The following is a 26,284-nucleotide window of genomic DNA, read 5'->3' on the forward strand; positions in this document are numbered from 1 at the left end:
CTTGAAATACAGTCATGTAGGACATTCTTCAGGGGAAAATTGTCTTGTGCCGAAATTTAAAAATTCTTCTTTTCTAGGGGAGAACCCTGTTGATCAAAAAAATGATCAACACCCTATTAGTATCTAGTAATCAAGTATCGATCTCTATTGACATGAAAAACACATCTGTACCCTCATCCCTCAAAGGGTACGGTATATGTCTTTAATTACATACCCCTATTCCCAGTAGTGAATCTTGGGCTTTTTCTGTTGTGTATTGCAGATTCCCAATTTCTTCAGGAATTCTAGCGTTTCCTTTCTAATCTTATCTAGAGTAGTGTGCAATTAGGGCAAAATTAATAGGGGATTTTACAAAAAACTCCGATATTTATTCACTTCCTAGGCTATCAAATATATAGGTGGTAAATCTTACCTATTTCGATGCAGCGGTATGCTGGAGTATTGCTAAACATCTCGGTCCCAAAGATTCCTTTAGGATCTTTACCATATACGGGTCAGTGCCAAAATCTCAACTTCCCTTAATGGATCAAATATCTGTAAAAAAAGAGAATAGAACCCCCATTCAAGCGCCTATCCTCTCAAAATCACTCTCAAAATCACTAAGTATATTGGCCCTCCACAAGAAGAGCTTCCCCCCAGTCCTCTGCTCACTTACTTGTGAGTGTTTTCTCTCTTTTCTTCACTCTTTTCTTGAACATAGGAGCTGTATTAGGAATAAGGTAGAACAAGCTCCCATGGTCAAGCATTTTATAGAAATGAAACATTCATGTAATGACTTCGAGTGGTGTATTTTGAAACAGGTCGAGGGGCAATCCCAGATGGTTATTAACAGAAAACGATTACATCTAGAATATATATATTTGATAGACTAGGAAGTGAATAAATATGGGAGTTTTTTGTAAAATCCCCTATTAATTTTACTCTTTAAAATTAAAAAGAGCACACTACTCTAGATAAGGGAGAGAAAGGAAACGCTAGAATTCCTGAAGAAATTGGGAATCTGCAATACACAACAGAAAAAGCCCAAGATTCACTACTGGGAATAGAGGTATGTAATTCAAGACATATCCCGTACCCTTTGAGGGATGAGGGTACACATGTGTTTTTCATGTCAATAGAGATCGATACTTGATTACTAGATACTAATAGGGTGTTCATCATTTTTTTGATCAACAGGGTTCTCCCCTAGAAAAGAAGAATTTTTAAATTTCGGCACAAGACAATTTTCCCCTGAAGAATGCCCTACATGACTGTATTTCAAGGACAGAAAATTGTACAAGTTGGGTTGTTTGTATTACATCGATAGGAAATAGGCCATTAGTAGTGTGGATAGGAATCAGAGTGTGAGATGTACACACAGTGTAAGATCCTTAAGGAATAACTGCAAACATTACTCACTTATAGTGTTCATACTTGTGTGGTTTTAAACATAATGTATATGTTTTATGTACTATGATAATTTTTATGATTGTTTTATGAAATATATGGAATCTTAATAACATTTTGTGATAATTGATACCACTGTTGTTGTGGGAAGAGTGTTGAGTGACACCTATGGAAATATCAGACTTTCTTTTTGTATATAAAAGTGTATGCTCACAGAGCAAGAGGTCTGTTTTATCCCTACCTGTGACTCAGAACCGTTTGGAGAATAGAGTACTTTTGGTGCAGGGCACCAATCGCGTTGGCTGGGAGGTCTGGGGGGTGGGGAACGGAGGCCCAGGAAGCCGCAGGGCCATGGGGGAGAGCCCGCTACGGCCTCCCTCCATGTGCTTTTTAGAGCACCATTTTGTTTTCCCAAAATGGGGAGCTGGGGGGTCGCGCAGCACTCACCTGCCATGGGGCTTCCAGGAAAAGAACTAATGACAAAGATTGCTTGATGTGGCAGACCCAGGCTTGCCAGCCTACACTGCAGCATTGCAGAAACACACTAAACAAGACCTCCAATTGTCACATACCTCCATGTCTGCAGCCCCTTCCCTGCACACAATGGATGCCTCACTATCCGCTACTGCTGACACGCCCTTCTGCCTGTCCGCACCTACCCCCAGGCAAATGTTGATGCAGCACCTATGAGAATTCACACTCCATGGAGCTCCACTGATTTATGCCATATGGCACAACAATTCCCCACTTTGCCTGACAACCCCACAGTTTTCATGGAGCATTTGAACACAGTCATAGCCTGTTATGATCCCACCATTGGGGACCTTAAACAACTTATATGGGAGGTGCTCAAAGACACTCTATACAAACAGGTTATGTACAAACTACAATGGTCAGACACACTGGCAGATGGTGTTGCTATTACTGCCAGCGTTGCAGCACTTGCCACCCTCATTAAAGAAAAAAAAGCTTGTAAAATCTGACTGGACCAAAACTGCTGCCTGCAAGCAGAACCAGTCTGAACACAACAGAAAAAGCCCAAGATTCACTACTGGGAATAGAGGTATGTAATTCAAGACATATCCCGTACCCTTTGAGGGATGAGGGTACACATGTGTTTTTCATGTCAATAGAGATCGATACTTGATTACTAGATACTAATAGGGTGTTGATCATTTTTTTGATCAACAGGGTTCTCCCCTAGAAAAGAAGAATTTTTAAATTTCGGCACAAGACAATTTTCCCCTGAAGAATGTCCTACATGACTGTATTTCAAGGACAGAAACTTGTACAAGTTGGGTTGTTTGTATTACATCGATAGGAAATAGGCCATTAGTAGTGTGGATAGGAATCAGAGTGTGAGATGTACACACAGTGTAAGATCCTTAAGGAATAACTGCAAACATTACTCACTTATAGTGTTCATACTTGTGTGGTTTCAAACATAATGTATATGTTTTATGTACTATGATCATTTTTATGTTTGTTTTATGAAATATATAGAATCTTAATAACATTTTGTGATAATTGATACCACTGTTGTTGTGGGAAGAGTGTTGAGTGACACCTATGGAAATATCAGACTTTCTTTTTGTATATAAAACTGCACCAAAAGTAAACACAGGTCTACCGACCTGGTGTGTGCACGCCTCACCAGCGCCATTATCCTGGAAGCCCCATGGCAGGTGAGTGCTGCGTGACCCCCCAGCTCCCCATTTTGGGAAAAAAAGAAAGAATTGTGCTCTAAAAAGCACGTGGAGGGAGGCCTGTAGCGGGCTCTCCCCCATGGCCCTGCGGCTTCCTGGGCCTCCGTTCCCCGCCCCCCAGACCTCCCAGCCAACGCGATCGGTGCCCTGTTCCAACAGTATACACAGGTCTACCGACCTGGTGTGTGCACGCCTCACCAGCGCCATTATCCTGGAAGCCCCATGGCAGGTGAGTGCTGCGTGACCCCCCCAGCTCCCCATTTTGGGAAAAAAAGAAAGAATTGTGCTCTAAAAAGCACGTGGAGGGAGGCCGTAGCGGGCTCTCCCCCATGGCCCTGCGGCTTCCTGTGCCTCTGTTCCCCGCCCCCCAGACCTCCCAGCCAACACGATTGGTGCCCTGGACCAACAGTAAATGCAGGTCTACCGACCTGGTGTGTGCACGCCTCACCAGTGCCATTATCCTGGGAGCCCCATGGCAGGTGAGTGCTGCGTGACCCCCCAGATCCCCATTTGGGGAAAAAAGAAAAAATCGTGCTCTAAAAAGCACGTGGAGGGAGGCCTGTAGCGGGCTCTCCCCCATGGCCCTGCGGCTTCCTGGGCCTCCGTTCCCCGCCCCCCAGACCTCCCAGCCAACGCGATCGGTGCCCTGTTCCAACAGTATACACAGGTCTACCGACCTGGTGTGTGCACGCCTCACCAGCGCCATTATCCTGGAAGCCCCATGGCAGGTGAGTGCTGCGTGACCCCCCCAGCTCCCCATTTTGGGAAAAAAAGAAAGAATTGTGCTCTAAAAAGCACGTGGAGGGAGGCCGTAGCGGGCTCTCCCCCATGGCCCTGCGGCTTCCTGGGCCTCTGTTCCCCGCCCCCCAGACCTCCCAGCCAACTCGATTGGTGCCCTGCACCAACAGTAAATGCAGGTCTACCGACCTGGTGTGTGCACGCCTCACCAGTGCCATTATCCTGGGAGCCCCATGGCAGGTGAGTGCTGCGTGACCCCCCAGATCCCCATTTTGGGAAAAAAAGAAAAAATCGTGCTCTAAAAAGCACGTGGAGGGAGGCCGTAACGGCTCTCCCCCATGGCCCTGCGGCTTCCTGGGCCTCCGTTCCCCGCCCCCCAGACCTCCCAGCCAACGCGATTGGTGCCCTGCACCAACAGTAAACACAAGTCTACCGACCTGGTGTGTGCACGCCTCACCAACGCCATTATCTTGGAAGCCCCATGGCAGGTGAGTGCTGCGTGACCCCCCCAGCTCCCCATTTTGGGAAAAAAAGAAAAAATCATGCTCTAAAAAACACATGGAGGGAGGCCGTAGCGAGCTCTCCCCCATGACCCTGCAGCTTCCTGGGCCTCCGTTCTCCGCCCCCCAGACCTCCCAGCCAACACGATTGGTGCCCTGCACCAACAGTAGACACAGGTCTACCGACCTGGTGTGTGCACGCCTCACTAGCGCCATTAACCTGGAAGCCCCATGGCAGGTGAGTGCTGTGCGACCCCCCAGCTCCCCATTTTGGGAAAAAAAGAATAAATCGTGCTCTAAAAAGCATGTGGAGGGAGGCCGTAGCGGGCTCTCCCCCATGGCCCTGCGGCTTCCTGGGCCTCCGTTCCCCGGCCCCTAGACCTCCCAGCCAACGCGATTGGTGCCCTGCACCAACAGTAAACACAGGTCTACCGACCTGTTGTGTGCACGCCTCACCAGCACCATTATCCTGGAAGCCCCATGGCAGATGAGTGCTGTGCGACCCCCCAGCTCCCCATTTTGGGAAAAAAGAATAAATCGTGCTCTAAAAAGCACGTGGAGGGAGGCCGTAGCGGGCTCTCCCCCATGGCCCTGCGGCTTCCTGGGCCTCCGTTCCCCGCCCCCCAGACCTCCCAGCCAACTCGATCGGTGCCCTGCTCCAACAGTATACACAGGTCTACCGACCTGGTGTGTGCACGCCTCACCAGCGCCATTATCCTGGAAGCCCCATGGCAGGTGAGTGCTGCGTGACCCCCCAGCTCCCCATTTTGGGAAAAAAAGAAAGAATTGTGCTCTAAAAAGCACGTGGAGGGAGGCCGTAGCGGGCTCTCCCCCATGGCCCTGCGGCTTCCTGGGCCTCTGTTCCCCGCCCCCCAGACCTCCCAGCCAACACGATTGGTGCCCTGCACCAACAGTAAATGCAGGTCTACCGACCTGGTGTGTGCACGCCTCACCAGCGCCATTATCCTGGGAGCCCCATGGCAGGTGAGTGCTGCGTGACCCCCCAGATCCCCATTTTGGGAAAAAAAGAAAAAATCGTGCTCTAAAAAGTACGTGGAGGGAGGCCGTAGCGGGCTCTCCCCCATAGCCCTGCGGCTTCCTGGGCCTCTGTTCCCCGCCCCCAGAACTCCCAGCCAATGCGATTGGTGCCCTGCACGTTCATTAAGGTCACCCCAGGGCAGCCCTCTGCCCGGCAGCCCCAGCGGCTAAGGCCCCCAAGGCCAAGGGCGGCTCCTACATTGGCGGCTCCAAGATGTGTCTGCAGGTGTCCGCAGGGGAAGCCAGTGAAGCCAGCAGTCAACAGACACCAACAAAAACTGTGAGTGTGGCATGGGTGGGGAGTGGAGCAATTACTCTACCCCAGAAAACCCCTGCCACTCTAACTTACCTCCCATTAACATAGACTGCCATAGACTCACACCAGGTACACTCAGTAGGTTTTGTGACCACCAGACTGAACCTATTCATGACAGGATTGTCGAAGTTACCTTGCATTACATACTAACATACTTGTCAAGGTCAACAAGCTCTGCACTTAGATGAAACTTCCATATTAGAATGCCCACACTCAGAATTGTGAATATTAGCCTGTGTCACATCTAGATAGGACTTTGAATATTAGCATGTCCACACTTAGATAGAATTGTGAATATTGGCATGTCCAGACTTGGATAGAATTGTGAATATTAGCATGTCCGCATTGACCCAGCTACTTATTATATTTTTTGCAACAGGTTCAATTGACCAGGACCGGGAGTGCGCGCCTCACCCACCTTCTTTTTTGTACTGAATGCTATGGGAGTCCCGGGCTCCAGAGGCAGCGCCACGGGGTGACTGTGCCCCACTTTGGAGAATCATAAAGATGGTTCTCTCCCCTCCCCCAAATTTGGGAAGGACTTGTGCTTTGGAGGGGTGTCGGTTGCTGGTCACCTGAACAGAAAAAAACGTTTTCACTACAGCTACCAGAATCCGTTGAGTCTAATTAGACACACCTGCTCAACAGCCTCCCTGATGATTATTTGAGATAAGAAAGCGCTAGGAGGAGAACAACTACAGACCACAGAACTGCAGCTGAGGGATTTAACCCTGTTATTACTGAGTACCTGATTTGCAGCAAGGGATCTAACCCTGTTATTACGGAGTACCTGATTTGCAGCAGAAGGGATCTAACCCTGTGAATATTTGTCCATTTTGGGATTTGACCCAGCTACTTATTATATTTTTTGCAACAGGTTCAATTGACCAGGACCGGGAGTGCGCGCCTCACCCACCTTCTTTTTTGTCACATCTAGATAGGACTTTGAATATTAGCATGCCCACACTTAGATAGAATTGTGAATATTGGCATGTCCAGACTTGGATAGAATTGTGAATGTTAGCATGTCCACACATAGATAGAATTGTGAATATTGGCATGTGTAGACTTGGATAGAATTGTGAATGTTAGCCTGCGTCACATCTAGATAGGACTTTGAATGTTAGCATGTCCACACTTAGATAGAATTGTGAATATTGGCATGTCCACACTTAGATAGAATTGTGAATGTTAGCCTGCGTCACATCTAGATAGGACTTTGAATGTTAGCATGTCCACACTTAGATAGAATTGTGAATATTGGCATGTCCACACTTAGATAGAATTGTGAATTTTAGCCTGCGTCACATCTAGATAGGACTTTGAATATTAGCATGTCCAGACTTGGATAGGACCCTGAATATTAGCATGTCCACACTTAGAATTGTGAATATTAGCCGGCGTTGCATCTAGATAGGACTTTGAATGTTGGCATGCCTGCAACTGGGTAAAACTTGAAAGTTGGCATATGCCACACTTAGAGTTGTGGATATTGGCCTGCGCCGCATCTGGATGGGACTGTGAATGTTGGCATGCCCACACCTAGATGGAACCCTAAGCATTGGCCTGCGCCTCATCCAGATAGAGAGGTGAGGGTCAACAGGTGCCACACTTGGACAGAACTGTGAATGTTAGCATGCTAAAGGTCAGGTAACCCACTAACCAATATAAGCTCAAACTCTGCATACTTATCTCACTCAAAAACTCACACAACTATCTCTCGCACAACAAGCCGCACACACTTCACAACACTGCAACAACACATAAGCCGGAGCAACAGCACACGCGGACTGACACCGATCCAATACCCGCACCAAAGCTCAGCATCTGGTGTATACCGAGTTGAAGCTGCCAACAGAACACCACTCCTCTCACTATCCTACTCCCTCTTCACCTTACTAACCCATCCCACCTTATCATTTACAGATCCGCCAGAGCACCTGGGGACCAATTCCGTTGGTGACGGTGCACGGTACAAATACCTTTAACATTTAACATTTAACATTTAATAATCAGAGGTCCACCTGAGTTCCAGGGTGTGAGAGTGTTGGTGTTGGGCGGAAGCAAGAGGGGTGAAGGTGGCCAGAGATTTGGCTCTGGCGGCAGAACATAGAAACTGAGGAGGCGATTGGGATTGAGGGAATGCCCGGAGAGCCTGTGGAGGGTGTTGAGGGCAGAGCAGCTGGCTGGGCTACCGGGGCTGTCGGCTGTGGATCCACTGAGGTGGCATGGGTTGGGGACATCGGAAGCAGTGTAGGTGGCATGATGGCAATAAATGGAGGTGAGGATGGTGGTAGTTCATCTAAAAGGTCAACAGGTGGCGCTGTAGGTGCTTCCAATGGGGTGAGTTTAATGGTGTCTGAAGGGACACTTGGACAGAAGCTTGTGTTGAGAGTGTATTTGTTCGGCCGGCCGGCCAACCGGCCTTGGAGGGCTGCTTGTAGTGTTCTAGTTCCTTCTCTAGCTTAGCTTGAGTATTCTTAAGTGATCTAGTTTCACTCACACGTAATCAGTTCATGGAGTCTTTATACCAATACCAAGCGAAATAAGCAGACCAATGAGCTTGAGACACTTTAGACTTTCTCTGTTCTAAAGCCCCACGCAAGACAAGATGATCCTAATCAAATGACCCCTCAAGTGGCCATTGAAATGTCTTTTGAAACCGAGTAAAAAAATTCCAATCTTTGAGATATCAACATGTGAAAGCACCATACGACAAATACATGGAGTAAACATTGGTCCCCACTGCGCGTGTTGGTGGTGATTTAGATGACCCAGAGCCCATAGCGTAGTCTAGGAAGGAAAAGAGCAGGGAGGCATGAAGGGGAGATGTGTCTGCAGCTGGAGCAGGCCAAGACGGGTGTTACAGACAACCTAACAATAAGTGGTATTTAACGTTGGTGACAGCATGAAAGACACACACATGAGGGGGTACAAAAGGTCAGGAGCAATCAAGGATTGATAGTGGTTGCAGGGTATAAACATAAAGTAATATACAAGCTTAGATCAACATCAGCAAAAACACCCGGCACTTAACTACCTGATGGTTGAGTCTCCATGGGATTCACCTCTTCAGTTGTGAAAAAGAAAAATTATATAGACTGCATGACGTTGAAGTAGATAAAGAATTTTGAGAAACATTATTTTCTCATTTATTTTGGTCAATCAACACCACCCCTCGAGTATGGTTACAAGGCGTGTAGCTAAGTATGGGCACTAGTGTGTTTGTTGCATGGAAAGGGTGTTGGGAAACAGTACAATAAGGCTAGGACAATGCATAGTATACATCAAGATATTATCCGGCAATTATATGGGGATAATGGAATATGGAAATTCCCAGGCAAGGCAGGCCTGCAGGCAGTAATTTAAAGACCTCTGGAGTAGTTAAAGGCAATGGGCCTCATTACGACCCAGGCGGTAAGTTACCGCCTGGGCCGTGACTTTACCACCATGGCGTAAACTATGTTTACGCCATGGTGGTTGGCGGACTTACCGCCCCATTCCGACCTTGGCGGGGCGGTAAGTCCCCAATCCCCATTTACCCTTCCCCATTCCCATTTTTGCCCCATAGGGCATAATGGGAGTGGGGAAGGCGTTAATTACGCCACCGTAAATTACGGTGGCGTAATTAACTCCATGGTCCCTTAGCGCCATGGATTTTAACACCTGCTAAAAGCAGGTGTTAAAAGCGCCATGGCGCTAAGGGACCTCGTACTCAGGCGGTAAGGGTCGGCGCTGTTAACGCTGCCGTAAACCCCTTACCGCCTGGGTCGTAATGAGGCCCAATGTGTGATAATGGAGTAGCACAGAGACACCTTGAAGTTTGTGGCAAAGGCAAGCCACAGAGAGGAGAAAGGCAAAATGAATCCAGGGATGAAGGATAACTGAGAGGCAACAAAACTAGCAGCGACCATAAAAATGGCAGCCCAAAGAATGCACAAAAATTGTACAGCGACAGTGCGCTGAGAAAGAACTCTTTAGAGAAAGCGAGTGACGTACGCATCAGAATCTTCACACAATCCTGGGGGCCATGTGACAAAACACATGGGCCCACAATCCTAAAACCAACCAAGTTCACGAAGCATGGTTCATGTGGCAGCACATGCGAACCGCAGTTGTAATTAATCTCAAAATCACTCAATCTGGGGACAGAAGCATGTCCCCTGTCCTTGTAAACACCAGAAACAGGCGGTGGTCTGAGTGATGTCACACGGAGACCGCAGCAAGCAAGCAAAATCAAACCCTATGACAATCAAATGATCACAATCAAACTGTATGTGAATCAAAATTGAACAGTAACGGATGCAGTTTGACATAACATGACAAATAAACACGTATGACATCTACACAGTAGCAAAGCAGTGTTCCTGAAAGTCCCTTTAAAATGTGATGATGGACATGGTGTGAAAAAGAGAAAGTCGTGGGCAGGGACAGACAGTCTGCAGGCAGCCCAGAAAAGACTTCCACGTCTGCCGTGTGCAGCTGTGTGAATACAGGAAGTAAATCAGGGCTGTTCCTGTGCTCACTGGAGTGCGAGCGGCACCGTGGATGTGGCTTTTTAATTTGCAATATTAGATTATGAGTAAACACAGTGGGAAATCTTACTATTTAACTTTTCTGTCAGGACATTTGTACTGTACCCATAACCCTAGTGGTCTCTCAAAAGTGGCAATATTAACTATTCTACACACAAGAAAGCCTGTAGAGAGAGATACAGCATATAAATCAAATGTCAAATCAACACAACATCACAGAGCAGTGGAAAATGGCAGTGTGAAAAGTACAGTGATGTGCTGTTTAAAACAAAGTGACAGAAAATAAAAAAGTATCGTACCCAAAAGCTGGCGGGGAATAGGTTCACAGTCGTGCTGCTCTGGAGATCGTCTGTGTCTAGCCACCAAACCACATCATGCGTTCGGCAACTTCGAAGCCAACAGGGGTGCCATGCCTCGTAGAAGTGACCTCTGTATCTCAAGTATTATATTTCTTGGGCCTTGCAGTCACGTGGCCTCATCCTGAGTGTGGCGGTCGGGAAACAAGGGTGCCGGTAAGCTTGCCAGGCACCCTTGTTTCTGCACTGCCACACTACGAGTCTTCCCCCGCAGGGGCTGTTGCGCCTGGCAGGGTCAGACCTGCCGGGCGCAAAGGCCCCTGCAGGCAGACTTTTCACGGAAGCAGCGGCACCGTTGACAACAGTGCTGGTGCTTCTGAGTCCCGCTTCCTGTGGAATCCCATGGGACTCCACGGGAATGAGTGCTTACTGAATCCCCCGCCTGACTTCCCACTCCGCCGGGACTTGTAATGTCCCGGTGGCACCAGGAAGTCAGGCAGCAGGTTCAGTGTTTCGAGGTCGGCGGCAACCCGCCGGTAGCACTGGCAGGTTACCGCCGACCTTGTAATGAGGCCGATGGTTTCATGATGGCAATCCGCAGAGATCTCCTGCCCAGTTCAGGCCAAACGACGGGTCAATAGCACAATTCTGAGGTGGCCAAAGCAGACCCCACCAAAGGGGAACCTCGACATAAGCCTGCCGCAATACGGAAACAAGAGACCAGCCTGATAGGTATAGCAAGCTTCTTGTAATAGATGGAAAATAAACAGCATACACTATCAGCTGATAATTCGGAAAGTACAGAATGACAAGTGGCAGGCAGTTGCTAGACAGAGCTGTGAAGAGGCTGGCCTCAGCACAGGTTATATAGCATGTCATAAGCAGATCACTAACATGTTATAGCACTTTCATAATGGTAGGTGTTACTTTCTATGACGTGGCAGAAATCTTGCACTATTGAAAGCAGCTAATTCTAGAGAAGCCTGGTGGTTACATGCACTGAGTACATTGTGTGGTAATGTTCATAAGCAACCTTGGCATAAACAACTTGTATACTATGAGGCTCATTCTGAGTATGCCGGTATCCTGGCGATAGAGCTGCCAGGATACCGGAATCTGGTACTTACCTTTACCGGCACCCGGTCAGGCAGTATTGCCGCTGGATTACGGCTGCCGGCGGAGCGGTGTAAATCCCCATTCATGGAGTCGGATAGGACTCCACAAGGGGATTTGCAGTCATTACCGCCACCGGCAATTCTGGTGGCAGTAACAAGGGCTTTTCTGGCTTGTAGGGCACCTGGCTTACGTCCAGCATTTAGCTGGATGTAACCCAGGTCCCCACTGGCACTCCTGTAGTCGGGTGGTCTGGTAAAGTGCTGGTATCCTCATATACTGGCACTTTGTTACCAGACCGCCCGACTCAGAATGAGGCCTTAAGAGAAAATGGAAGAAAGCGCTGACAAGGTCCTTGTAGCTGTTACTGTGCCTTGGTGTATTGTGCCTACGTTGGGGTGTGGGCATGTCAGAGGAGTTGGATGCAGGAGGAGGCCTCAGGCCAAGGCAAGATGGAGGATCTGAGGCCTAATGTATAGGTGTAATCGCTATAGCATAGTGTAGCATAACAATCATGGCACATCATTGGAATTAATGAATGGACCGAGGACGCTGTCAGGGTAGGATTTCATTTTTATGCTCATTTATTTTCATTTTAATTTTTATGCTCCCAGATTAGTGCATTGGCCTGGATGGACTAACACTTCTGTAAATCTCCTTTTCCTGGCCAGCCCCTACTAGTGTTATGAAGACAGCATCCCTCTAAATTCTTCTGGAGCCATCCTCTGCATACGCGACACCCTCCCAAAATCCTTCCCTGTGATGCAGGTACTTCCATGCGGTTAAATTATGTAAAAGAAGCGATTGAGCTGCAAAGTGCATCCAAAATACTTATCGACCCTCTATGTTATGGAAAAACGACGACAGCATTCATCTTAAGCCAGTGTTAGCCTCACTTGGAGCCATCATCTGCATAATACGCCACTCTTTCCCAAACTCCTTCACTGTGCTGCAGGTACCTCATGAAACCTAATTAAAGTAAATGATTGGCTGTAAAGTGCAGCCAAAATAGATCCCAACCCTCTAAAGCTTGTATATCAATGATGTTAAAGGAAAACGAATGCAACAAATGGGTATCTGGTCATTGCATCGACAACCAAAGCATCGACAGACAAACCATCTAAAAAAAAGCATCAAAAAAAGCATCTAATGCATTTTTTAGATGGTAAAGGGTTTAGTTTAATAAAAATTGGTTTTAAAGGTTAAACAAGGAGGGATTGGGGGACCATCCATTAAAATAAAAATGAAAGAAAATGCATTAGATGCTTTTTTTTAGATGGTATATCATTAGATGCTTTGGCTGTCGATGGAATGACTATAAACCAACAAATGGCAACATCAATCAAAAGGCAGCCGTCATTGTACATAAAAAGGAAGCTGCAACTTCAAAAAAGGTGCCAAATAATTCATGAAAGTTATTAATGAATTGAAATATAGCACCAAGCAATGTGCTAACAACAATCCGTGCTGCTGAATAGTAGCTGGCATATAGTGACCTGGCACCCATCGAGCAATGAGCATGATTTCCCAGCTCAGATATGTTTCTGGGTACATTTTATGAAATGAATGAGTCTTCTTGAGCAAGGACCTGCTTGGAAAATGGGTGAGTTCCAGATGGTTGGTTTCAGGAGAAGGAAGTATGACGCTTTTCCATTAAACAGGCAGTCTGACTTAGTAGCATTGAATATTGCAACTAAATTCTCCTTTGGGATAAAGAGAATGATCTTCCTCAGGGTTTGTAATTGTAAGAAGCTGGTGCCAGAGAATGCACCCTTATGATATCTGATAAAGATCTTGGAAACCATTCTGACAGAAGGAACCAGGACAATCGCAGACCCCTGTGAGAACCAGAGCCTGGAGTCTGCCAGTTCATCTAAATTGCCACCTTCTGCTGTTTTGCATGAGCCACTTGAAATCCATCCGCCCATCCAGTTTGTTAAGCTCAGGTGGGTGACACCAGGCCTCCACTGAGATCGAGCCGAATCTTGATGTCATCTGTATAGTGGTATAAGTAGACACACAAGACAAGAAGGGCTCAGCCAAGGGATACGTATAACTGCTAAACAAAGCATGCAGACTGCCACTGTGGCGAAGACTACCAAAAAGGAGGCAATATGATGATTTGAGGATGGTCAGCCAGGAAAGATCGCAACCAAACTAGAGTGCTCCTAGCAGTCCCATTCAGCCAAGTATTCCACAGCTAACCAGCCGTCTGAGTAGATACTATATTATGCGCTTCATACCTGACCTTTTGCTCCAGTGCCCGGGAAAAGTGATTCCTCTGTTCAGTCACAGATAATTGAGGGAACTGAAGTAGTAGCTGAGATGTTCTTGGGATGAAATTATGCAGTGCTAACAGAGGATATACATGCATTGGCATGTCCCCTGCCATTCAGATCGACCGTAGGAAAAAAGATGGAAGCCATGGTACTGAGGCATACAAAGGCCAGCCTCTTTCCTTTGAAATAGAGAGCCTGTGCGAAGAGTGATGGCAGAAAAAGAGCATAGGGTGTGGAAAAGACGCAAAACATCAGGACAGCTGGGATTTTCCAGACCGGCAGCAATACTGCAGGCAGCAAGGCAATCCCACCAGAGAAGATATGTAGCTGAGGCAACAGAAGTGACGAAGAGGGAGATTATATAACTTTGCATTCAACCCTTCGGAGACCGGGGAATCACACTTAATGAACATTGGCAGCTACAATATCAAAGCAGAACTTTGAAGGGTAAGCTCACATATTCTGTCCTGAAGCCTAAATGTGATGTGAGATATTTAGATAATGGCACCCATCTTCCTATGCAACCTGCCATGGCCATGCTGGGGCTGAATATACTCTCCATAAAATCAGGGGAAATGTGCAGGAGCAGATGACACTTGCCCCATTTTACCTGCTCCGCAATGATATCAGAACTCTACATGTCTTATGCCATTGGATCTGATTAGCACCACTCTCTGTATTAGGAAGTTTGATGAATCCAACAAAGTCTGCACTGTTTTCCCGGCGGTGACCTCCTCACATGTGGCCAGGGGACAGCAGCCGCTACCTGATCCTGACTCTGGGGCGGCTATATGAGGGAGGATCACATGGGGGAAACATCCTCCAGGGAGATATCATGACTTCATCGGATGAGACATGGTATTCCCCATTTTCCCTTGAGGATAGCCCTCCCATAACCGATACCCCCATAGCATATCTCCCCTCTTCCACCTGCAACGAGTGTTGAAAACCTTTTGTCAAGACCCATAAGCCAACCCTCAAAATATAACCTGCTTGTGAAATTGCTGAAAACACCTTCGAGACTCCACATACCAATCCTCCAAGACTGACTTGCCATCTAAAACCACTAAGAACAATCACCCAGGGTTTCTATGCCATTGGGAGCACCCACATGTGCCTGGGACGTTTAAACCACAGAAGCAGAAAGCTAAGACACACTGCTGGTGAGAGAGAGCTGGTGCTGTCTATGCAATCCGGGAAGACAATTGGCTGAAAAAAGCTTGACAGAGCCAACTGGCTCGAGAACAGAGGGAAGGAAAGCTGCTGCAAGCGGAAGATATACTGCGTGAATGGCAGAAATCATCACAGGACTCCTGGGCATTGGCAAGTATCAGGAAGCAGCGTTTCGCTTACCCAAGTACTGTAAGAAGCAAACGAGCCCAGCTGAAGCCACGAGGAGCAGGAACACAGAGGGTAAATGCTTGCAAGAGAAAAAGCACCAAAAGACTGTCAACGGCTAGCCACAGCAGGAACAAGGAATGCCTTCAAGAGGCAGTGAGTCCATCCAGGCACAAAGGGGACACCAGGTCATATTGGCGGCCACGCCAAATTGAAAAAGAGAGAAAGAGCATTTTGTAAAGCCCAAGATGGAAAGGGTTAAAGAACATTTTACAAAAAGGGAAAGTGATCCAGAAAGGAGAGACTTTCAAATATGCCAGTGCAGGAAATATATGTATATGAAAAACCGAGACAAGGCAATATATATTAAGCAGAATATATTGGCCATTAAGGCAAATTTACAGGACTATCAAGTCTGCAAGAGTGAGCAAGAGCTCATCAGTCAAACACCCTGGCAGGAGAGTATACCAGGCTGTTGCATCTGTATGAAATACAGAAATACCCTGGCAGGAGAGTATACCGGGCAATCACAAGAGTGTGAAGGAAGTCCTGGGACAGAAGTATACCAGACAAGAACAAGCTGAGTAGGATACAGAAGTAAGTTAAAAAGGTCCTGAGAAGGATATGTCAGGATTAGCCCAAATGGGATGTGTGAATCAAGAGAATAATGAGTTAAAAACTTGGCAGTAGAGTACACCAGGTATCCTGACAAGAGAAAGACAACCGTTTTGTGGATACCGTTTGTTGTTAAATCAAGAGAAACACCAGGAACTGTTACTTGTGAACAAACAAGACCATGAAGAAGAATCCAGGGGAATGGAAGTACCGTCTGGAACAAAGATCCCTATCCTTAAAAGACTTTGGGCCTCATTACAAGGTAGGCAGTAAGGGATTACCGGCACCGGTAAGGGTACCGGTGCCGGTAATACCTTACCGCCCTACTATGAGGTCCCTTAGCGGGTACCTCCCCTAACGTCTGGTTTTACCAGGCGTTACGGAAGGGACCCGCTAAGGGACTTCAGAGCTAATAACGATACTGCAAATTGCGGTACCATTATTAGCTCCTTCCCCATTCCCATTGAGCCCTATGGGGGCTCAAATGGGAATGGGGAATGGTTCCCGGAATGGGGACTTACCGGGTCCTCCAAGGTCGGAATGACCCGTTAAGTCCCTATTCTGGGAACACGGACCCGGAATGCGGTAAGGGGGTAACCATGGCGCTAATAGCGCCATGGCTACTGCCTACCGTGTAATGAGGCCCTTTTTGTTGAAGTTATACATTTTTCCTTTTTGAGCATTTCTAAAGCACTTAAGTCCAAAGATATTACCCTTTTCATCTTAGAACTCATTTGTTTAAAATGTGAGGGTCAGAATACCTTTGGACACAGGACGGTTTTGTTTTGGACATTCTGACACAAGACAGATCCTTAGTTTTGGTTTTAGGTAGAGAAACATCTCTAGATCAGGGACAGCAAGGCATTTCCTCACCCCCTTTTCTTTTAAATAAAAATATTTAGCCAGAACCATGTCTAACTTGTGTCCGCATTTTATTTCTGACTCCTCACAAAAGAGTATTTGTGTATATGGATGCTCTAGTCTGGCAACAGCATAGATGTAATACTTGGGCAATGGTTTGTCATTGCCTCATTTTTTATGCTTACACAGAGCCTGCACCTAGGACATAGGCCCTCATTCCGAGATTGGAGGTAGGCATGGCGCTATTTGCGCCATAGCTGCCTCCAATACCGGGTCCAGCACCTATCTGGTTGTATGGGGACTTATCGGGACATTCCAACCTGTGCGGACCCGGTAAATCCCCATTCAACCAGCCATTCCCCATTCCCATTCCCATTTGAGCCCCCATAGGGCTCAATGGGAATGGGGAAGGCGCTAATAACGGGCCCGCGAATAGCAGGCCCGTTATTAGCGCCCTGGTCCCTTAGCGGGACCCGTAAAGGACGTGTGGTCAGACCACACGTCCTTTACGCTTCCCCCTAAGGGACCTCGGAATTGGGCGGTAAGGGATTACCGGCACCGGTCTCCTTACCGGTGCCCGGTATCCCTTACCGCCCAACTCATAATGACCCCCATAGACAGAGAATTGAGCCTTAGACAGCCTTTCTTTTCTTTCGATCTTCATTTCTTTTCCATTCTTTGCATAATTTGTTCTCCCTTATTTCTATTCTCTTTTGGTCTCTATCTCCCTTTCTGACATTTTCTTTCCTCTCCCAGAGTACATTTACACCTTTTTTTTTATTAAGGAAAGAGAAAGAGGAAGGAAGGAAGGAAGGAAGGAAGGAAGGAAGGAAGGAAGGAAGGAAGGAAGGAAGGAAGGAAGGAAGGAAGGAAGGAAGGAAGGAAGGAAGGAAGGAAGGAAGGAAGGAAGGAAGGAAGGAAGGAAGGAAGGAAGGAAGGAAGGAAGGAAGGAAGGAAGGGAGAGAGGAAGGGAGGAAGGAAGGGAGGAAGGAAAGCAGTGAGAGATGGAGTTAGGAAGGGGAGAGGAAGGGAGGCGAGGAGGCAAGGGAGGGTGGAAGAAACCCGACCAACTGCTTCTCTATCAAGTGCTTATTGATCCTTCCCTGATATTCTAAGGCACACATAGGACACCATGCATGCTGACACATACAGATGATGTAGCTGTGTAAAGGCCAATGGAACTGACACAATACCATTGGCTGTGACTGGCACACCAAGGGGAGAAAAATAAGAGCTGAAAAGAAGGGGTGCTTGGAAAAATCCTTGTAGCCCCAGGACTACAGTTCAGCTGTGTTTTTAAGGAATGTGTAAGCACTGAAGCAGAACTGTGTGGTCGATTGTATTGTGAGTGCTCAAGATATTGAGGAAGCCTAGTGCAACTCTGCCACATTAGCTTCCGATACTGAGTAGTAGTTCCCCCAAGTGAGCTTGTAACACAAACTCACTAGTTTGAGGGAGTGAAAGCTGGACTGCCAATTATTGAAGAGATTGCAGTGAATAAGCGGGTGTTGCAGTTGCTGTTTGAAGTATTCACACCCGGGAAAGGGTCCTCAGACAAACAGGTGGCTGGAAGAGCAGGCGAGAATACACTGTGCGTGCACTTCCGGCTCCTTACAGCCACCCAAAGCCCTTCCCTGGGTTGTGCCATCTTGATTGTAGGGAGGCACCAGGGAGCCTTTCCCTGTTTTCTCCCCATGGTCCCCGCAAACAGATTCTGCTCCCTTTCTCCACCCCCATAACTCCCTCCCACTTACCTTTTGGACCAGAGCTTTGTACTCAGGTCTGGGCACTCCTCCCGCCCACGGGCGCTATAGTAATGGAAAAGGAACGTAGTCTCTTTTCCTATGGCGGTGGCCATCTTTTTTCAGGAGAATGGGCTCATGCAATACGCACAGAGGCCATCTGCTAAAAAAATCATAAATTAAACAATTTGCACCCTGTGCAAACCCTGGAGTGCAAATAGCTATCACCCCCTCATCAGGGGTGCGCACATGGCTGATAACGGCCCAAAGTCCTCGCTGAGACCCTCGCTTCGCTCGGGCTTGTCTAGGCTCAGGTTACCAGCCATGTACTCCCCCGACTCAGGGGTGATTGCTATATTCATCAGTCAGAGTTCTTATCCCTCAGCTAGGCTTCATTCGGACATAATTGCAATGACAGGAATGAACCTCATCTCTTAGTCGGGACTGGACAGAGTAATATCCCGCACTGCAATTACCAAAGCACAGGTTCCTATCAAGCCTTGATGTCCAACGCACAAACTCCCAACACATGTCCTTGTATATGTGACATTGGACTGTTGCTGGGAGTGAACCATCTAGAGGGTCTACTGCACACATAACCATGGCAGGGATATGCCACATTTCTAAAAATGCACATAGACTGGTATGTTATTCAATACTTATACTGTGCCCATCACCACCGTAGGGGTCTTACGACGCCTGGCCTTGTCCGTGGAAAGGAAGGGGAGCTTTGGGGAGGAGATGATAAGAAAGACTGTTTTGACAATAGAATGACCAAAATCAGAGAGGAAAAACAATTGGCATACGTGGGAGACGATATGGTTGTCAAAGTAGGGATGCGTGTTTGTCAAATGTGATAAGTTACTGGCAAGCATGAAGGGCCTCATCACGACTTGGGCGGTAACGGTAACGCTATTAGCGCGGGCGGTATAAGCCCTACTGCCGAACTCCCCGGCGCTAATAGCGCCGGATCACGAGTTCGGCGGTAATGTAAATCCCCATTCCCCACTGAGCCCATTCGGGAATGCCCAATTCCCCATTGGGCTCAATGGGGAATCTTCGCGCTAATACCGGCGGCGGATTTCCCGCCGGCGGTAATAGCGCAAATTTTCAGCGGATTTCCCCCCAGCTCAGAGCTGGGGGGAAATCCGCCGAAGCCCTAAATCCGGCGATAATAGCGCTACCACCGGATTTAAGGGTACCGCCGAAGTCGTGATGGGGACTTGGGAGAGTACAGCTAGGTTTATAGCAAATTGAGTCATAAGTGTCCCATTCAATGTGTACCTGAATCTCACGTTGCCGCAGTTCAATGGGTTGGTTTAGGATCCTGTGCAGCATGAACTCGTTGAATCCAGCTGCATTTGATTTGCGTTTTTAGTGTCTCAGGGTAAGCACAACTGTGAGGTGGCAGGTCACAACTCAGAGTCCTCGATGTTTTGTGGAATGCAATGCATAAGCTCCAAGCAGTTCTGTAGGTAAACACAGAACAAGTGTGTGCATTGAATAGTGTTTGTTTCTTTTCTTTCAGGAAGTATTTGATCGCCTACACCTGATGTACACAGTGGGCTACTCCATCTCTCTCGCCTCCCTGTTTGTGGCTGTTTGCATTCTCTGCTATTTCAAGTAAGGATGGTTCTTCTTAGACTCTTTTCCATTCCACTTCCGCTCGCTTTACAGAAAAAGACAGCAGAAGTAAATAGGGCACTGTTATATCCTTTATTTTATTTTTCTAAATACTTTTTGGTTGTAAAAAGAAGCAATAGTTCCAATTCACTGTGACAAATGCATCAAATGAACATTTAACAAAGTTAGGAACAATTACGAAACTATTTTAAATAGGCAAACTAATGATCACATTACAGGCTGTTACCAGCAGGCTTAGTTCTCTGTAAGGTGAGGGGGCCTGGGTGCTAATACCAGAATGCTTGGCATTATGTAGGGATAGAGAGATCTGGGAACTGCTACCAGCATGCTTTGCATTCAGAAGGCACTGATGGCCAAGGAGGCCCTAGGTGCTACTGCCAGCATATGCAGGCCTGTGGAGGGCAAAGGGGGCCTGGGTGCTGATGTCAGGATACCTGGGTCTCTGTAGGGCGGGGGCAGGCTGAGTGCTAGTACCAGCATGCAGTGAATACTGTCCAGCAATGGTTGGCTGCCCACTGCTACTAGCATGCATACTACACAGCAAGAAGAGCCCGGACAAGTGTGCCAGCCTGCTCATAGTACAGCAGTACAAAGTGGCCTGGACTCTATAGCAGACAAAGCACTCAGAATGGCAAGGGGGTCTGGGCATTATTACCAGGATGCCTAACACTCTACGGGGTCAACAGGGGGTGGTACCAGAATGCTTACACCTCTGTAGGGAAAGGGGCTTGAGTGCACCTACCAGAATGCTTAGCGCAAGGCTGGACAAGGAGAGCAATGTGCTGATGCCAGAATGTGTAGCACTCTGGTAGCTATGGGGCAATGCACTACTTCCAGCATTCCCAAGCCTTTTCAGGCCAAGGGAGCCCTGGATGCCACTACCACTTGCCTACATTCTGTAGGGCGAGAATTTAAAGTATAGGTGTTGTTATGTTATGTTATGTTATGTTAGCAGGATGTGTAAAGGGCACGCACGCCCGAGGGCATCATGCCGCTAAGAAAAGAACCAGGACAGTAGGATACAATCGGGGGAGGAGAACTCTAGAATAGCAAAGTTTTTAGCTTGGTGCTTCTAAAGTGCTTCTAATAGCATGATATGCACTTCTAGGGGACATTGGGGACCTGCATTCTTAGGGCTCAGTAGGGCAAGCAGGCATGAGTGCTACGACCAAGTTGGCAAGGGGTATCTCATTGCTACTAACAGTATGCTCAGCATTCTGCAGGACTAGCTTATGTATTTTACTACCTGCTTGCTTAGCACTAAGCAGGGCAACGTGGCAAAAGCACCATTCCCAGATGGCCTAGCACACTGCCCAGAATGTGAGGCCAGTGCAGTACCAGGAGTATGGCAAGGGAAGAGAGGGTGTTGCTACCAGCTTTCTTAGCATGGCTTCGGCCAAGAGGGAGTCCTGTGTGCTACCACCCGTATGGCGAGGGAGGCCCAGGTTCCACTCCTAAGGACAAGGAGGGGTTGCCTTTATGAATAGTCTGCCTTCTTCCAATAGCTTGGTTCACACTCTGCAAGGTGAAGACACGTCTGTGAGTACAAGCTGAATCACTCAAACTCTTGGAATAGTACCACCATTGAGTCAGTCGTCAAAGCCTTTTGAGAAAAGGGAAACATGCCTTACAAGGATGACATACTACACGTGTGGGCAGGTAACAAAGGATGGTGACATGATAAGTGACACCCAGTGATGAAGGGCTGAGTGAGACTCCACTGAGGTGTGTGAGTGTTACTCCACTAAATCTGTATGTCCTATGTTGCTCGGGAACAGCAGCAGGCATTTTAAAAAGGAGTATACGGTATACTGTGGCGTGCCACCACTGGTGGCCAACTCATGGTATTCTGTAACATTTTAAAGGTAGCACTCAGATGCTCTCTGGTCAGGTTCTGTGAAACAAGATTCTAGGGTGGCCCACACAGGTACGTACTGAGTGCACCTCAATTTAGCTAATTCTGATTGGATTGGAGAAAAAGCGAACTGCTGATCTCTATGTCCCAGGTGTCAGATTTCCCATTTCTATACAGGATGTCCTGTCACTAGAAGAGGAATGCAAATGGCTGTAAGGCCTTTTAAAGCTCTTTCAATGCTCTATTGTGGCTTGGCTACAGATGTATAATAATTTTGTTTTACATGACCATTTCCTTTACTTTTTTACATTTGTTTGATTCTCATCTGTATCGAAATAACAGCTCTGTGGCATTTAATTTTCTGCAGTGTAGTATAACTTAGTTCTCACAATATTACAATTGTTTGTTAGATTCCGTAATAAATGATGAACACATGGATGGGTAAGGGTATGCCACTTAAACCTACGAAAGTGACCTACATGTATGGCCATATAAAATGTTGTCTTCACTTCACCACATCTTTGGTCTGTTTAATTTCCATTGGAGGTTCACCTATTCTTGATGAATTATCATTATTTTTCATTTTTCCAGTCTCCACCACCTACCTGCCGTCCCAACAACCAACTAATCCCTGAGGCCTTTGACTCATGGCTCAACGCATCTCTGATGCGACTCACCCCCCGTGCAAACCATCATCCCGCAGTGGCCCTTTCCCCAGATGATTCACTCCTGAGTTGAAGACCACTAAACGACATTACAAATACCTAGAACGCAATTGGCAGAAAGAGAAAACCCACGAGAGCAGGACCACCTTGGCCCGACACCTATATTGGTACAAGGCTGAAATCCGGAAAGCAAAAACAGCCCACTACAACACCCGAATCCTAAACTGCAAAAAAAAAAACAAGCAAAGAACTCCACAAAATCATCTCCGAATTCACCAATCCAGCTTGTAATACAACCGTCCCGACCCCGTCACAATCACTGTGCGACTCACTCTCCCTCCACTTTTACACCACGGCTATTGAAAGGACAAAAACTCTAAACACCAAACTGGGTCTCCTACAGCCACTTGACAACCCTCCGCCCGTACCGGCCAGCCCATCAGCTGCAACCTCTACGCAACCAAAGTTCGAATCCTTTAGTCTAATATCACCAGAACAATTTCTCAAACTTCTATCTGCCCGCAAACCATCGGGATCACCACTGGACCCTTGCCCAGCCACAACCCTTAAAGAAATTTTTGCTTCCACCTGTGCAGGAGAACACGCAAGATCTATCATAAATGCATCCCTTTCCTCTGGTATCTTTCCCGAAGCATTCAAAACGGTGCACGTCAAACCTCTAATTAAAAAACCTTTGCTCGACCCTCTCGAGCCCAAAAACTACCACCCAATCTCAAACACCAGGTTCCTTGCCAAACTCATTGACCGAACCGTCTACTCTCAACTAAATGCCTTTGTCGAAGCCAACAATCTCCTAGACCCCGCCCATTCAGGTTTCAGAACATGTCACGGAACTGAAACCACCCTAACCTCGATCTGGGACGACCGTAAAATGACAGCAGACTCCACAGGATGCACCGCACTAATCCTTCTCGACCTATCCGCTGCCTTTGACACGATCAATCACTCAATCCTCCTAGACCGCCTCCACTCCCTAGGAATCCGTGGAACCGCTCTTAAATGGATAGCCTCATTCCTCAAAGACAGGCACCAAATAACGACACTCTCCAGCTTTACCTCCCAAGCTCGACCAGTTGACACGGGAGTCCCTCAAGGAGCATGTCTATCCGCCCTCCTGTTCAATCTCTACCTGATCACCCTCCCACCAATAATTCGTTCACACAACATCCTATGTTACAACTACGCCAACGACACTCAACTAATTCTAAAATTCCTGAACTCGGATCCCAACTCCCGACCTGACCTGGCATCTTGCCTCCTTAACATAGAACTCTGGATGACCCAAAGCCACCTCTTGTTAAACCCCTCCAAAACAGAAATCATGGTTTGCGGCAACTCCGATCTTCTTCTGTACCCACTACCCTGGCCACCCGCCATGGGCAACTCACCAACACCCACCAACACAGTGAAAAATCTTGGATGCACCCTGAACTCCGACCTAACACTCTCGAGCCAAGTCAACAATGTCTCAAAGTCCTGCCACTACCATCTTAAAACCCTTAGGCACATCTTTCCATACCTCTCATTTCCCAACAGAGTCTCCGCAGTCCAATCAATCGTTATATCCAGACTGGACTACGGAAACCCCCTATACCTCGGAATCCATGCCTACCAACTGAATAAACTCCAAAGAGCACAAAACGCGGCGGCCAAAATGCTACTTGTGCTCGGTCCAAGAGACCATGTATCACCAGCCCTTAAGACACTGCACTGGCTTCCAGTAGCCTATAGGGTGGCTTTCAAAACCTTATGCCTCTCCCATCGAGCACTGCATAAAACTGCACCTCAATATCTTCAAGACAAACTAATACCTTATCATCCCACTCGCACCCTAAAATCAAGCTCAGCCGGCGTCCTAGTAATTCCTAAAACAAACTCAGTCAGGTTAGGCGGATCATCATTCTCAGCCCTGGCTCCAACCCTATGGAACTCGCTCCCACCCCACATCCGCCTAACTGAGGACTTAACGTCCTTCCGCAAACTACTGAAAACCTGGCTCTTCCCCTAAAACCAACCGGTTTCCAAACTAGCATCATAACAATAACACTGACCCAACAAACTACCTGAAGCGAGAAATTGACAGCTAAATAAACTCGAATGTAAATTAGAAAGACAAACTGAGTTAAACGAGTAAAGTAGATCAAAACAGTGAAGTGGATAATAGGAATAAATCATTGGGAAACTAAGGAGATCTGAACCAATGAAATGGACATAATGAATGAGGAGGGAACATAGTGAATGACATTGATGAAATAGTTAGAATGGATGAAGCGCATAGAACAGATGAATACACTAAGTAGAAGGGTGCATGAGTGGAAGAACAGTCGACTAGAAAGATCATATAAATATGGAGATCGGATGAAATAGATGAACATACTAAAGCCAATGAGTTTGTAGTATTTGGGTGTGTAGAACGGCCAAGCCTATAGAGTTGATGAGTACGTGTAGAATTGACGAGTACGCAAATACAGAGAAGCGAACAGAACACAGGAGGGCGTAGAACTGATGACTATACTGAACGGACGAACGTATAGACTGGATGAACGTCTGGCCAGACGAACATGTGAGACCGAACGAGCATGGAGAGAGGATGAGCATGGGGATCGGATGAGCGTGGAGAGCGGATGAGCGTGGAGAGCGGATGAGTGTTGAGAATGGATGAGCGTAGAGAGCAGATGAGCGTGGAGAGCGAATGAGCATGGAGAGCGGATGAGAATGGAGAGCGGATGAGCGCCGAGAGCGGATGAGCATGTAGAGCGGATGAGAGTGGAGAGCGCATGAGTGTGGAGAGCGTATGAGTGTGGAGAGCGGATGAGTGTGGAAAGCCGATGAGTGTGGAGAGCGGATGAGTGTGGAGAGCGGATGTGTGCAGAGAGCGGGTGAGTACGGAGAGCGGGTGAGTGCAGAGAGTGGGTGAGTGCGGAAAGCAGATGAGTGCGGAGAGCGGATGAGTGCGGAGAGCGCGTGACTACGGAGAGCGGGTGAGTACGGAAAGCGGGTGACTGTGGAAGGCGTATGAGGGTGGAGGGTGGATGAGGGTATAACTGTTCTCATATCAACATCTCCCGCTTACTCCACATCACTCTAAGTAAACATTGCTGGTTTCACACCCCCCAGCCAGGCATTCTCCTCAGACCTAACGCAGCCACACTTGGCCTGGATAATTCCGGCCAGAGCGAACACATACCCCTGATCTCTCAACCACCACACCTACAGCTAAGAAGCAGCTACCACATTAATTCCTGACCAGCTGCACACATACCTGGTGCGCACTAGCACTTTTTGGACTCTCTCTACTCTCTCTACTGACCCGAACTTCGGTTCCCAAGGGCGTTCAACCTACGAGCGCCTTCAGGCCATACCAATGGTATATAAGGCGCTATATAAATGCAAAATAACATAACATAACATACATTCAGTGTGCAGCCATTAAAGTAAAGATAAATAGCCCATTTTAACATGTTTTTAAAACAAAATAGAGTTTCAATTACAATATCCTGAAGAATACTGTCTACATTTTTGATGAACTGAAACATGTTGACATAGTTCCTGTTTGATTTGATTTCATCAAAAGCAAAACGGAATTGAGCCTGGAGCACACTGTCGGGGAGAAGCTGGATCCCCCCCACCCCCAGG

The 26,284-nt window shown here is 47.4% G+C and overlaps 1 protein-coding gene across 1 annotated transcript in view; it reads left to right on the forward strand.

Annotated features, from left to right (window-relative positions):
* Window positions 1-26,284, forward strand: part of LOC138521346 (parathyroid hormone/parathyroid hormone-related peptide receptor-like) — a 280,555-nt gene that overhangs the window by 146,564 nt on the left and 107,707 nt on the right. Inside the window, exon 5 of the mRNA XM_069634105.1 lies at window positions 19,992-20,086. Coding sequence (XP_069490206.1) covers window positions 19,992-20,086 — 95 coding nt within the window. The remainder of the gene's footprint in view (window positions 1-19,991; window positions 20,087-26,284) is intronic.

This window comes from Ambystoma mexicanum, chromosome 13 (assembly GCF_040938575.1).
Source record: "Ambystoma mexicanum isolate Mex_15411 chromosome 13, UKY_AmexF1_1, whole genome shotgun sequence".
Classification (NCBI taxonomy): domain Eukaryota; kingdom Metazoa; phylum Chordata; class Amphibia; order Caudata; family Ambystomatidae; genus Ambystoma; species Ambystoma mexicanum.